The sequence below is a fragment of the Myripristis murdjan genome, chromosome 12, assembly GCF_902150065.1.
Source record: "Myripristis murdjan chromosome 12, fMyrMur1.1, whole genome shotgun sequence".
NCBI lineage: Eukaryota > Metazoa > Chordata > Actinopteri > Holocentriformes > Holocentridae > Myripristis > Myripristis murdjan.
The window spans coordinates 8251993-8266257 of record NC_043991.1 but is presented as its reverse complement, the minus strand read 5'-3'; the positions used below and the strand labels follow the sequence as shown (position 1 = coordinate 8266257).

The 14265-nt window shown below is 39.2% G+C and overlaps 1 protein-coding gene across 1 annotated transcript; it reads right to left on the bottom strand.

Annotated features, from left to right (window-relative positions):
• Positions 1-1157: 1157 nt before the first annotated feature.
• LOC115369120 (bile salt-activated lipase-like) lies at positions 1158-6837 on the bottom strand. The gene is made up of 11 exons (XM_030065679.1): positions 6775-6837; positions 5844-5991; positions 5618-5737; positions 5260-5457; positions 4996-5126; positions 4115-4222; positions 3885-3999; positions 3350-3536; positions 2985-3188; positions 2112-2321; positions 1158-1358 (listed from the first exon to the last, which is right to left on the bottom strand). The coding sequence occupies exons 1-11, from the start codon at positions 6835-6837 to the stop codon at positions 1178-1180; spliced, it is 1665 nt and encodes a 554-aa protein (XP_029921539.1). The 3' UTR covers positions 1158-1177.
• Between the last annotated feature and the right edge of the window lie 7428 nt (positions 6838-14265).

Sequence of the window (14265 nt, the reverse complement as noted above, 5' to 3'; positions counted from 1 at the left end):
TTGTAGGACATTGAAAAATGAAGCACTTATTGGAAAATACCATTCTATATTTTTGTCAAAGCCAGCAGCATGTCAACACCAGAAGGCAGATATCAAGAAAGAGAAGGCTGCACAAAAACTCAATCGAGAGAGAGGTAAATAGAAATAAATCCAAGCTTGAGAGTGCCGAGTACGGTGGAGGCAAACAACCTGAGGTCAAGGCTTATGCTTCCTCCGCTGCGCTGTTGCTACAAATATGGCTCTGTAGCAGCTGCATATTTACACATCAAGGAAATGTAGATGATGCAGAGCAGACCATTAGCTCTCAGACTGTAGAATTGTCAGGAAAAATATACTGTGGCATTTTGAGGCTGTGAAAAAAATCTGATTGTGTCTCACTGATTGTGTGGCCTGAGCCGCACCACTAAATTGTTATCTTTATGTTTTCCCTCATAGGTGATATAGGTAATGGGAGTTACATGACTTAAAAAGTTGTGTAACATTATTACTTATGTGATGGAGTATAAAGTAATGAATTACTTTTTAAAATTTAGTCAGCTCAATTTTATCACTGTTGTCGGCTTAATATGATGTGACTTACAACTGTTTTGTGCACCACCAAGTCTCAAATATGACAATTTATTTATTTATTTATTATTTAGTAAGTTATATAACATTTGCCACTATTTTTTAAAATTCATAGTATGGACTTTGAAGAGAGGTATACCTGTCAGAAAGTAAAAATAATTTGAGTGCCATAGGGAGTCGTCATGTACATATGGACGAGTTGCAGAAGTTATTATGTAATAACTACAATTATAAAGACGAGTAAAAATAAATAATTTTGAAAGCAACTTCCCCAGCAGTCATATTATCCATCAACATGTCATGTATTTTCACTGCTACACCAAAAATACAAAAATACCTAGCTGTAGCATAACTGTCCAAAAACAAAACTCTATTTTGACAGGTGCTACAAATCTAAATGATATTGTTTAGCATCCATACTTCCATTTTATTAGAGGTTTCTGATACTGTGCGGCAAAAAAAGCATTCATTACAGTATCAAATAATAAAGCAGAGTCAAAATATTGCATTGGTCATACATTTATTTTTGCAGTAAACCTCTTCTGATATGATGCTTTTGCTCCACAGCTCAGGTCTACAGTGTACTGTACATGCACAGCAGAGGCACATTTTAGACACTGCTGTCGGGCAGATTGGGCAGCGTGCTGGCCCAGAAGTGCACGTAGCGAACCCTCATCTTCTGATGCACGTAGCTCTTGTCCATCTTTGAGTTGATCTCCAGGTACCGGTGTCCAGAGCTGGTGAATTTAGGCCAGGTAGTGGGCACTTTAAGGTCTCCTTTGTTGGGGTCTCTGTGGAGACAGACGCATCAAAGAGCAATTGAATCATGTTTTAGGTCTTTGGATAAAGATAATTTGTCTCCCACTGTTGTGCTTATCTGTCATGAGGTTTCAACATCTGCTATTACCAAAAGTGCAATGACCAAAATAATGATCAAAATGCTTTTTATTGTATGTGTTACACTGATCCAAGTCCTGTTTGCTATACACAATCTGTGTCAATGTCAATATATGTTGTGAAAATGTCTGCATAGTATCTCATTAAAGGAGTACTCCAATGTTTGGGGCAAAGGAAGAAAGTAAATATTAAGTATTTTAAAAACTCTTGATGATTGCATCCTTCCAATTTGTCACTGTTAAAGGAATATTTTCTATATTTTCTGACTCAGACTGAGACAAGATGTTCGAAAAGAAAAACCTTACAGCAACTCTGAAGCTATCTTACTTACAGAATGTGTCATCATACAATATACACATTTTCAAGGTTTATTTTTTCCACTTTGATAGAGCTAGGCTAATGACTCCCATAGAGTTCAACTCTTTATGCTAAGCTAACACAAAATGCTTCCCAGAGGAACCAAACCACTGGACATACAGAGGTGAAAATGATATCAAACATCTCAGTAAGGATAAGTCAGAAAAAGGGTGTTTTTCCCAAAAAACATTTGAGTATTCCTTTAACAATGCTATGACAAATTCATGCATTGTACCTGGGATTAAAGTGAATCTGATTCTGATTTAAAGAGTTCAGGCGTAGCATTATACCCAGTTTTGGCAAAGTTGGTCCAGTAGGCGATCATGTAGCTGGAGAGATTGCGGTGCTTTGACCAGTATGCCCGAGGTGTAGTGAACGGCTTTCCAAACACATACTGGAGGTCATCAGCGTGATCCGCTCCCATCCAGCTGGGGTAGGGCCTGGCCAAGCCGCCCATACGGTTGGGCTCTGATAAGACGTAGGAGTAGGTGCGACCAGTCCTTAGGTAGGAAGGAGAGAGCAGGGATGTCATTATGAATACATCAAACAGAAGGAGATAGTTTCAAAAAAAAAAAAAGAAAAGAAAAGAAAGAAAAAGAAAATGTCATGGACTCAGAGAATGACATAAAAACTGTAGGGGGTCACAGCTCTAATTGCAGAAGAACCAGAGATCCTTATTGAGAATGTTTTTGCATTTATTAATTTGACTTTCATCACCTTTGCATCCCATACTGAGGCTACCACTATGCTACTATTATATCATATACTTTATTATTGTATACTATGCACACAAAGGGATAATGCTTTATATTAAGGCCCTTATAATAAGTGTTAGATAATCAGTAATAAGGCCCTTACAAGTCCTTCATATGATGCTTATTAACATTAACATTTGTTAGAAAGGCTATATAAGTGTATTAATAATAGCATCAGAAACATGTTTTTTTTTTGTTAGATTATAAGACATTTTAAAAAACAGACATATTATTATTTATGATAGCATTACAAAGAAATTTAACTACCTTAACTATTATGTCACTGTTAAACCTTTACTAAGCTTTTTTGCTTTATTAAGGTTAAAAAATGTTGGAGAAGTCACACATACAAAATATATACTGCATGCAGATATTCTTTTTTTTTTATCAGTAGGGAGATGTTCTCACGTGGCATTGGCAGCATGAAGGTAGAGGGCGGTCTGTATGGGAACCAAGAAGATGTAGTCTGTTCCGATCTCCACAATGGTTCTCTTAATGGTCGTCTGGCTGGGGTTGGTGCCCCAGTTTGAAGAGTACGTGGCGAAAGCGTTGTCCAAACCAGCCTGGCCTTTCTCCTTGGTGTACGAACGCAGGAGCCTCCTGACATCCTCTCTGAAATAAGGAACCAAAAGCTTGAAAATCAGATTTGACAGTGCAGTTTTATACCGGGAAAAAAAATGTGTCAGTTCTAACAAATTCACATTTGCTCTGGGAGAATCTTTGGCATCATATAAATTTGCTGTTTGCGCTGTGAGCTGCTGAGCGGAACTCACACAGGGGTGTCCACCTGGGGATTGTTGATTGACGGGACATCTAAACCAGTGAAGACATGTCCATCCATGTCGTTGACGCCAGCGATGTAGTCCACATCAGCGGCATTGTGGAAAAGCTTTCCTGGCTCATCGGGAAGGAAGTCCCCGTCGATTGTAGCGGCCAGGACCAGCTGGCCCACGATGGGGTCTGATGGAGACAAATACGATCACACACTCATTTCTAGGCTAATTGTACTTAAAATGGCTGCGTACTTACATGCTTTCCTTTCCTTTCTTTTTTAATGGTTTGGTTGCCTTTCCTTGTTTCATCTGAGGTGACATATATTTTAAAATGACCACAAATGAACATTATGCTGCCTTCAGCTACTCATCATGGCGTACATTTTCTTGTTTATCCCATTTCATCTCCCAATCTCCTCTTTCTCACATTTTATGGTCAAAGCAATAATGTTGTGCCTCTGATCCACTTGTGGCTTTGATAAAGAGTGTCTTTAAATGTCCAAAATGTCAGAAAGGCTGCAGGTGGACTTCTTACTGTCGGCTGAGCCGGACGGATCCAGTGAACCGGCCATTGTAAGAACTCTAGGATCAGTCATCTTCAAACAGGCAACCATGCTGTCATCAGTGGGGCAGTTGACCTTCAGGGCAATCTAGAAAGACAAGACAATCCTTCACATCATGTCTAATTGTTTCCTTCAGAACTGCAGCTTCTTATGTCAAAAAGGAGCGCTAAAAGTTATAGAAAACTGGGGATTTGCTCTATACCTCCTCTGCCAGCCTGCGGGGGTTCCTGTTGACAGCCCAGGGGCAGAGGGCGACCCCACTTTGGGAGATGGCTCTCCTGAACAGTCCTCTGCTATGGGGTGTGAGAGTCTTGTTTGGGCACATGCACACGCATACAGACACACACACACACACACACACATGCAAACACACAAATTAGAAAAATCTCTGCGCCTTTCCTTTACCTTGCTAAATTAAGTTTACCCATTACTATTAAGCCCATGATACATGAACAGTTTTATTCAGCCAATCAGAGACAAGGAACGTGGTCAGGTGACCTGTCAGACTTCAAAGGAAAATGGCAGACCACGCAGAGTAGTGCAACAAGAGCACAGAAATGCTATATATATATATATATATATATATATATATATATATATATATATATTTAGGCAAGCTAGCTGTTGGCACAAAAGTAAAAGAGGGTATTCTGTGTTGGAAATAAAACTCCATGAAACCATAAAACACTATAAAATAATAATTATTATTATTACCTTTTCAGTAGAAAACCAGAGACCATAATAACAGTGATGGCCACAGTCTCTCTCAAATTTGGCAGCACTGCCCATTGCCCTCTTTGCCCATTGCCCAGTCACTAATACTCATTGCCAGTTGCCAGCATTTTGTTTCATAGCCTTTACATTTTGTAACGTTTTTTTTTTAAAATACCAAATCTCATTTAACTCCACAACTGTTATATTTGTTAGTCATTTTTTCCTCATGTTTAAAATTGATACGACATACGCTGAAATGTTTCAAAGCTTTAGAGGCTATCCAACCAATTTTTCAATAAACTGCACATATTTATGCTTTGATTTAATTGTGCATACAGCAAGCCAAAGGTGCAGGAGCCAGCCTCTCACCTGGAAGTTGACGCTCGCTCCTCCTGCAGACTCTCCAAAGAGGGTGATGTTGTCAGGGTCTCCTCCGAAAGAGCGGATGTTCCTGTGCACCCAGGCGATGGCATAATGCTGGTCCCACAGACCGTAGTTTCCTGTCCGAGAACAAACTCTGTGCTACAAGTGGTTTGGCTTAAAGACAATGTCACATCTAGGTAATATGCTGTGTGAGTTCAGTTCAAATGGCCATCACCCGCCGGTTACTGCTGCAAATGAATTTGCACCTACCAGGTAACGAAGCATCACCGGTGCTGAGGAAGCCTAGGGTTCCCAGTCGGTATCCCAGAGTCACCACAATAACATCCCCCCTGTCTGCGATCTCCTGTCCGCTGTAGAGGTAGTTGTCCAGGAAGTTGGCTCCCATCGAGCCTCCAACCAGGAAACCTCCGCCATAGATCCAAACCATGACGGGGAGATTAGTGGACACTACAGGCACCAAAGAAAATAGCAGATTGTGGTTCAGTTTTAACATAAGAGTATAAGAACAGAACGCAGACCTTAAAGGAATATTCCGGTGGTCGTACAGAGGTGAAAACGTTATCAAACATCTTGTCTCAGTCTGGGTAAGTTGGACAAAAGCCTTTACCTGAACGGCCATGAGGAACCCAGATGTTGAGGTAGAGACAGTCCTCACTGCCGCGGGTGGAGGTCATCTTGAGGTTGACCTGAAGGCACCTCTTCCTGTATTCAGTGGCTTTCAAGATGCCTGAGGAGAGGCACACAGATGATACAGTGTTTTCATGACACATTTGCTGTTGCGCTTATTGTCGCTCTGTTCGGTGATCATTTGAATCATTCGAGTCCATACTCACCGTTCCAGCCGGGGTGACGCTTTGGGATCTCAAACCTCCCGGGAATGCCAGCGAAGGGAATTCCCTTGAAAATGTCCATGTGCCGACGAAACCCGAGGCGGATGTTCTCCCCCCGCACCAAGCCTCCCTCCGTCAGCACTACACCCAACTACAATCAAGAGCATCAAGCCTTATTGATAAGAATAAGTTATAGATTTAGTTTAGCCAGTCAAGTACAAAAAAAGTGCAGGAGTTCAAGTTCAGGTCAACTGATGTTTGCTCAGAAAAATAGATTGAGCTGGACGACATCGTGGCATTCTGCAGCAAAAAATATGAAAAAATCATTCAAAAGTTTTGCTTAGACTGAAGACACTGGTAAATTCTTTCCACTCTGGGTTAATATGCACAATGTTCCTTCTTGTGCACTGCACCATATCATTTTTTAGGTTTCCTTTAGTGAAAGCAACAGCAATAAAGGTGAAAGTATCTGCCCATCCACTGCTGATAAACATATCAAATAGCAATTCTGATATAATTCAGTAGCATCTTTTTTTGTGGAACAATGTAATAGACAGAATCATATATCAGACATTTAACATATTAATTCAAAGAATGGGTAATGGTTTGAAAAACTTGAAGAAAAGCCAAGAAAACTGTAGGCATATGAAGAGTTTTGCTCGAAAGGAAGATATCTAACAATTGAAAAAAGATCACTGATGGCTCAAGATAAGAATAAATTTCACAAAAAATTAAATATCAGTGAATATAGATATAAAATATACAAAATCTGATCACTAATTTAATAGTGAGACCTTCGTTTGAAAAATTAAAGCACTTTTACTGAACTTTCTGCATTTTAGAGCTATTGGATAATGAACTTGGCCAGATGATGGTTATCTTCCAGACTGGAAACAACTCTTCATATTTCTGTCAAATTTGCTTGAACACTTACAGATGTTGCAGAGACAGTCTCCAACGAAAAAGCCACAAGCAGCAAAATTCTCAGTTTCTCCATCTTGACCCAAAACTGAAGCAACAAAGTCGACTTCCACCCAGATTTTATAGCAGAGGTGTGTAAGAGACCCCTCCCATGTTCAGCACATGACCAGCGCTGCCCTGCACGTTTCTCATCATTACACAATACATTTGATAGGCTCCCCTCGTCCTCTTTACTTAAACTCACTCCTTAAAATATAAGATACAAATAGAAAAAATAGTTTCAGTCAGTCGTTTTATTGAATGTTCCAATGAAATAAAACTTTCAGACAGCAGATCAGTTTGACCAGGTCTGTTGCTTGCCAGATAGATTAGCCATCATTAATTCACAACAGCTGCTAATTAACATCACTTAAAAAAAAAAACGGTAACACTTTACAGTAACAGTACAACAATTAACATTAGTTAATGCCGTAATAAACATTAAGTAACAGGTAATGAACATTAATTAACAGTTAACTAACTGTTAACTAATGTTCCTAAGAATCATTTACTAATGCTGTTCATGCTAAGGTATTAATTTATATTTTATTTAAGAGTTATTGTTGATATTATTAACATTAGTAAATGCCATAATAATCATTAACTAACAGTTATTTAACCATTACGGCATTATCTAATTGTTGTACTGTTATTGTAAAGTGTTACCAAAAAAAAAACAAAAAACATGTAATTCCAATCTTAGTCATTTTTTATTGTTTGTTTTCACTTCAGTGAAAAATGGCATGCTCAGTTATGGATTGGGGAAATTTTCAGACCTCTTTGGCTTAAGAATAATTCGATAACTAAAAAAATTGGATGGTCAAGGTAAGATCAAGGCTATTTTCTACAAGGATTTCATCCAACAGTGGCAATATTCTTATGTGCAAAGTAATAAGCGTGAGCTTTCTCTCTAGACAATGATGATTGCTAAATTCTGAATATTTGATTTGGCATCAGGGTCAGCTGCCATTTCCTCCAAATCCTCTGGACTATCCAATTTTGTGAATAAGGTGAGAGGGTCGCTTGTACTTTAAACATTTGGTTCTTGATATTGATAATAAAGCAAGAAGTGATCAGGCTAAGATGCTTTGGTCTCAGTCTGTGTCCAGATGCGGCATCAGAGTGGTGTACGTGGTAATGTAAATTAGTGAGTTGGGTGAGTGTGGGAATGGAAAGCCATGGCTCTGGGATGACAGAACGAGTGTTGATTTTTCCGGTGATGAATTGGGCCGAATTCAAGAAAAACTAGGTGAAAGGTGGTGAAAACTAGATAAAACCCCAATGACCAACGTACATTTCCGTCTGACATCCAGCCAGGTTTCTGTGACGGCACTTGCCCTACTCTCCAATGAACCTCTCAACAAATTTACTTATCTCACTTCCCAAAAAAAAAAAAAAAAACAGCAGAAAAAGGCGATGAGTCACAATTTCATCATATTGGAAAAATTGACAACCTACAAATAACCTTAAAACTATGTCCTAAAACGTTGGAAAATGTGCATAACTTAATCTGGTAATTCAGTAACTGAGAAAACAACATGAGAATGGATTGAATTCATACAGCTAACAAACTGGTGTCCTTAAATGGAAAAAAATATGACAAATTACTCTTGTTGCTAAATGGAACAAGGCTCCTTTATTACAAGTTTTTGGGACAAGGTTGTTAATTATCTTTGGAGAGAGATTAATCCTTAAACTTCTGTTTTGCAATGCTGCAATACATTAATTTTGTTGAAACAGCCTGAAATCCCTCTATTTATCTCTTTTGGGGCTATGCTAACAAACTGGTGTCCTTTAATGGAAAAAGTATGACAAATCACTCACATGTCACTAAATGGAACAAGGCCCCCTTATTATAGATTTTTGGGATAAGGTGCAAAAAAAAAAGATTATTAATTATCTTTGGAAACAAATTAAACCTTAAACTTCTGTTTTGCAATCTTGCGAAACATTAAATTTGTTGAAACAGCCTGAAGTCTCTATTTATCTCTTTGGGGTGACCTCTGTGGGTTTGCATTGACTGAATCCTCTAGGAAATTTAAAATTTTATATGTGAGTGCCAAACAAGCAATGTAATGTGCTGTCTGATCATTTCCATCCTCCATCTCTCTTTCTGTTTTTTTTTTTTTATGTTTTTCTAAATGGCTCTCCACCTTAATGTTTAAAGAAATAAAGATGTGCTTAACACTAAACAGAGTAAGTGTGACAAATGACTGTAAAAATAATAAAAAAAATAAAAATAAATAAACATATAAAAAATGATAATGATGATGAGGTAGCAGGTGACTTTTTTGCTTTGGTTTATTGTCTCAGTGATGGAACGCAGTGAATTGCTGCAATCTTCAAACTCTGGCATGACGAGGAAATGTGTTTGATTAAAGGAATAGCAGAAAGTCTCTACTCAGCAGCTGAAACTGAGGGCAGGCTGGGCAAAACACTCAACCAGAAGTGCACGTAGTGCAGCCTCATCTTCTGTTTCACTGAGTTCTTGTTCATCTTGGAGTTGATCTCCTGGTGTCCAGAGCTGGAGAATTTAGGCCAGGTCGAGGGCACTTTCATCCCTCCTTTGTTGGGGTCTCTGAGGGTTGCCACAGAAAAAAAAAAAAAAAAAAAAAACAATTATGAAATGAGCGCATATGATCATATCAATCAATCTCTGAAGATATCATAAACACTGAAATACAATTAATCAAATTCCAGTTTCCATCATAATCAAATAATTTGTTTTCCTTGGAAATACTTCAAAATCATAAATAAACCACATTCATGCCCCTTAAACAAGTTTTTCAGTGTCAATAATAATAACACTAATAGTTTCACACAAGATGGTGTCATGAAAACGGCTGCTCTGTTTTACTCTGTCTTGGCAAAGTTGGTCCAGTAGGCGATCATGTAGCCAGAAACGTCGCGGTGCTTGGGCCAGTATCCCAGAGGCGTAGTGAACGGCTTTCCGAACATATACTGGAGGTCATCGGCGTGATCCGCTCCTACCCAGCTGGGATAAGGCTTGGCTACACCAGCCATATGGATTGGCTCAGAGAAGAGGTAGGCTTCACGGAGGGCATCCACTGTCTGGAACTGGTGTCCATTTTTGTAAACATCCCTTGCCATCCAACCCTAAATGTTCTCAATTGGATTTAGATCAGTGGAACACGCCGGATGGTTCAAAAGAGTGATGTTATTTCTCTGGAAGAAGTCCTTTGTCAGGCGGGCATTGTGAACTGCAGCGTTGTCCTGTTGAAAAACCCAGTCATTACCACACGGGCCTTCAGTCATGAGGGATGCCCCCTGCAACATCTCCACATGGCCAGCTACTGTTTGATGCCTCTGCACAACCTGAAGCTCCATTGTTCTATTGAAGGAAAAAGCCCCCCAGATCATGATGGCGCCCCCTCCACTGTGCCGTGTAGAAAACATCTCAGGTGGGATCTCCTTGTCATGCCAGTAACGTTGGAAGCCATCAAGACCGTCAAGGTCAATTTTTTTCTCATCAGAGAATAAAACTTTCTTCCACCTTTCAATGTCCCATGTTTGGTGCTGTCGTGCAAACTCCAAACAGGCAATTTTGTGCCATTGAAGGAGACGAGGCCTTTGAAGGCGTTTTTTGTTCTTAAAACCCTTCTCTCGCAGATGCCGTCTGATGGTTATGGGACTGCAGTTGGCACCAGTGACAAGCTTAATTTGGGCAGAGGATCATGTCGTGTCTTGACGGACAGCCAATTGGATCTTCCGGCTCAGGGCCAGTGAAATTTTTTTGGGTCTACCACTTGACTTTTTTGTTACATAACCCTCAGGATCTTTTAACACATTTAAAATGACTGTCTTACTGCGTCCAACCTCAGCAGCAATGGCACGCTGCGAGGGCCTTGTTGTTGCGCCTTGCTTATGCAGCTCAACAATCCGACCGCGTTCAAAGACAGAAAGCTTTTTTGCCTTTGCCATCAGGAGGTCATGACAGTGTGGATACCTGACAGAAAATTACACTCAGTCCACATTTTTAAAGGCTTTTAAAGGCTGTGGTCTTAAACTTTTGATCAGCTGATGAACAGCCTATTTCAGTTTAATGGTTGTTTGCAATAAATTGTTTACTCTTTTCTTTTTTTTTGTCTCACTCCCATTTCTTCTTTTTGCATTTTGAAGCTCTACTTAGAACCTTTTTTAAGATCCAACAGTGAAAAATGTAAATTCTTGCAATTTTTCAACTGGTCTTTTTTTGATCAGGAGTGTACGAGCAAATGTATTTGTCTAGCATTATCAAAAGTAGATATTTTAGCAGTCCTGGTTTATTTTATGGCCTGTAGACTCAACAATTGCCAGAAAGCAATCTCAATGTCAATCTTTGTCACTTCTTACTGGACTTTTAACACCTGACCAGCTAAAACACTATGAACATGGTACTATGAAAATGTGAATGAGGAACAAAGCAGTTGGCATCACATACTTGAAATGAAGGCTGTTACAAAGTCATGCACATAAACCTAAACAATTAAAAAAATTGTTCTCACGTGGCATTGGCAGCGTGAAGGTAGAGGGCAACCTGGCTTGGGATCAGGATTCCAATTTCCACAATGCTTCTCTTGACTGCCTCCTTGCTGGGATTTGCATTCCAGGAGGATGAGTACTGGGTGAAAGCTCTGCCCAAACCAGCCTTGCCCTTGTCTTTGGTGTAAGCACCCAGGAGCGCCCTCATGTCTTCCCTGGAATGTGACACAAGCACTTTAAACGGCTTAAAAACACAGTTCAGAAATGATGTTGTGATTGAGACCGTGTTTCTGAGATCACATCCTGCAGTTTCACGATCAAACCTAAAACAACGCCATGTCTCCCATCTGTGCCATACATGTATCTCTTCTTTTTTAAAGCAGCCTCACATAGCTTTCAGTTTAGTGTTGACTTTGGCGACCCCTGTGGGCAGAAAAGTGGTAGTGTTTCCTGGAATTATGACTGCCCTCCCATGAGCATCTACGCCTCATGTCGTAAAAGATCTTGATCTGGCCTTGTTTTGAAAGTGAGTGGGAGATAGACGTCATTACTGTTCCATATCTGGGCTCCCTGCAGACAACACTCAAACTAGCACATTTCAGATGTCGATGTTTACCCATTAGAAGGTGTTTGTACCTAGTTTGGTGTTGGTGCTGGGGGCAGCAGATGGGGACCAGGATGCTGAGTCTGGGGTTAAGGCCATAGACAACTTTAAACATGAGACAGGCACTGTGGAATAGATTTAACTCAGAAAGTCTTAGTAGTCTATATCTTGGGAAAAAAGGGGCAAGTGGGAGCATTGGGAGCAGACAAGATAGGGCCCATATGGCTTTCTTTTGTAAGCTAGCGAGTTTTTGAAGGTAACTAGGAAATGTATTAGACCAAATTATGTTGCAGTAGTTCAAGTGAGGTTCAAAGAGGGTTCTATACAAGGTAAGTAAAGCTGGTAGTGGGAGATAGTGTCTGAGTTTATCGAATAAACCAACATATTTTGATAATTTTTTGGTCAGATGTTCGATGTGAAACTGAAAGTTGACAAATTCGTCTATGAGGATGCCCAAGAATTTTGTAGATACCACTCTTTTGATCAACTGACCATTTATATTAATGTTTAGCAGATCGGTATTGTTATCCTTTCTGTTTGAGCAGAATAGAATGTAATTTGTTTTGCTAACATTGAGTGATAGTGTATTACATTTAAACCAAGTGTCTACTTTGGTGAGCTCTGTGTTAACAATGTCTTGAAGGATGAATGGATTTCGGTGTGATGTGAATAGAGTTGTGTCATCAGCAAAAATTACCTTATGAAATATGCTGGAGGAATTGACAACGTCATTAATGAACAGGATAAATAGGAGAAGCCCTAGTATAGAACCCTGGGGAACCCCAAAATGTATGTTCTTACAGGATGAATTACAATCATTTGTGAAGACATATTGTTGTCTGTCATAAAGGTAACTTCTGAACCAATTGAGGCCAAGGCCTCTGATGCCATAATGATGGAGTTTGTGCAGTAAAATATCAAAATTAATGGTATCAAAAACCTTTGATAAATCAAGAAAAATACCTTTTCCTTAGTTACCTTCTGCTATACAATCATTGATTTTTTCAACAAGATCAAGAATAGCCATACTGGTTGTGCTCTTTTTTTCTGAATCCAAACTGAGATGGAACAAAGATATTTAGTTTAAATGTAGAAAGGCAACAATAAAATATGACTAACACCGTTACCCAAAAAGTTCATTCTGTGGAGCCAAACAAAGAATAGAATGAAAGTGTGAAACCAGAGTCACTGTGACTGAAAAGGCTGAAATGTCTGCAGTGAGCCATCATGTACTATTTCCCTTTTTGTTGTCAATATGATATGGTAATCAATACTTCAGTAATCAGTTATCCTTTCACTTTCATCGCCTCCTCTGCCTCCTTACCCAGCTCCCTTATTTTATCTGTTGTCTTTTTGCATGTTTGCATCCATAATCTACACAATCCAGACCATACCAATTTGCTTCATAAAGCATGCTCATTTCCTTCTTTGCAGTTGCACTGTACCTGTCGGCTAAAGTGTTTGGTATAACACACGTTTAATTTTACCATATATGTGTTTTTATCTGATTTAGTTTCTTTTTTCACAAGTTACTGTTGCTGTAGAGAACTGTCTGGAAAAGGTCATTGTAGGTTTTCCTGTAGGGCATTGAAAAATGAAGCACTTATTGGAAAATACCATTCTATATTTTTGTCAAAGCCAGCAACATGTCAACACCAGAAGGCAGATATCAAGAGAGAGAAGGCTGCACAAAAACTCAATCGAGAGAGAGGTAAATAGAAATAAATCCAAGCTTGAGAGTGCCAAGTACGGTGGAGGCAAACAACCTGAGGTCAAGGCTTATGCTTCCTCCGCTGCACTGTTGCTACAAATACGGCTCTGTAGCAGCTGCATATTTACACATCAAGGACATGTAGAAGATGCAGAGCAGACCATTAGCTCTCAGACTGTAGATTTGTCAGGAAAAACATACTGTGGCATTTTCAGGCTGTGAAAAAAATCTGATTGTGTGTCACTTATTGTGTGGCCTGAGCCGCACCACTAAATTGTTATCTTTATGTTTTCCCTCATAGGTGAATTAGGTAACGGGAGTTACATGACTTAAAAAGTTGTGTAACATTATTACTTATGTGATGGAGTATAGAGTAATGAATTACTGTTTAAAATTGAGTCAGCTCAATTTTATCACTGTTGTTGGCTTAATATGATGTGACTTACAACTGTTTTTGTGCACCACCAAGTCTCAAATATGACAATTTATTTATTCATTTATTTATTTAGTAAATTATATAACATTTGCCACTATTTTTTAAAAGTCATAGTATGGACTTTGAAGAGAGGTATACCTGTCAGAAAGTAAAAATAATTTGAGTGCCATAGGGAGTTGTCATGTACATATGGACGAGTTGCAGAAGTTATTATGTAATAACTACAGTTATA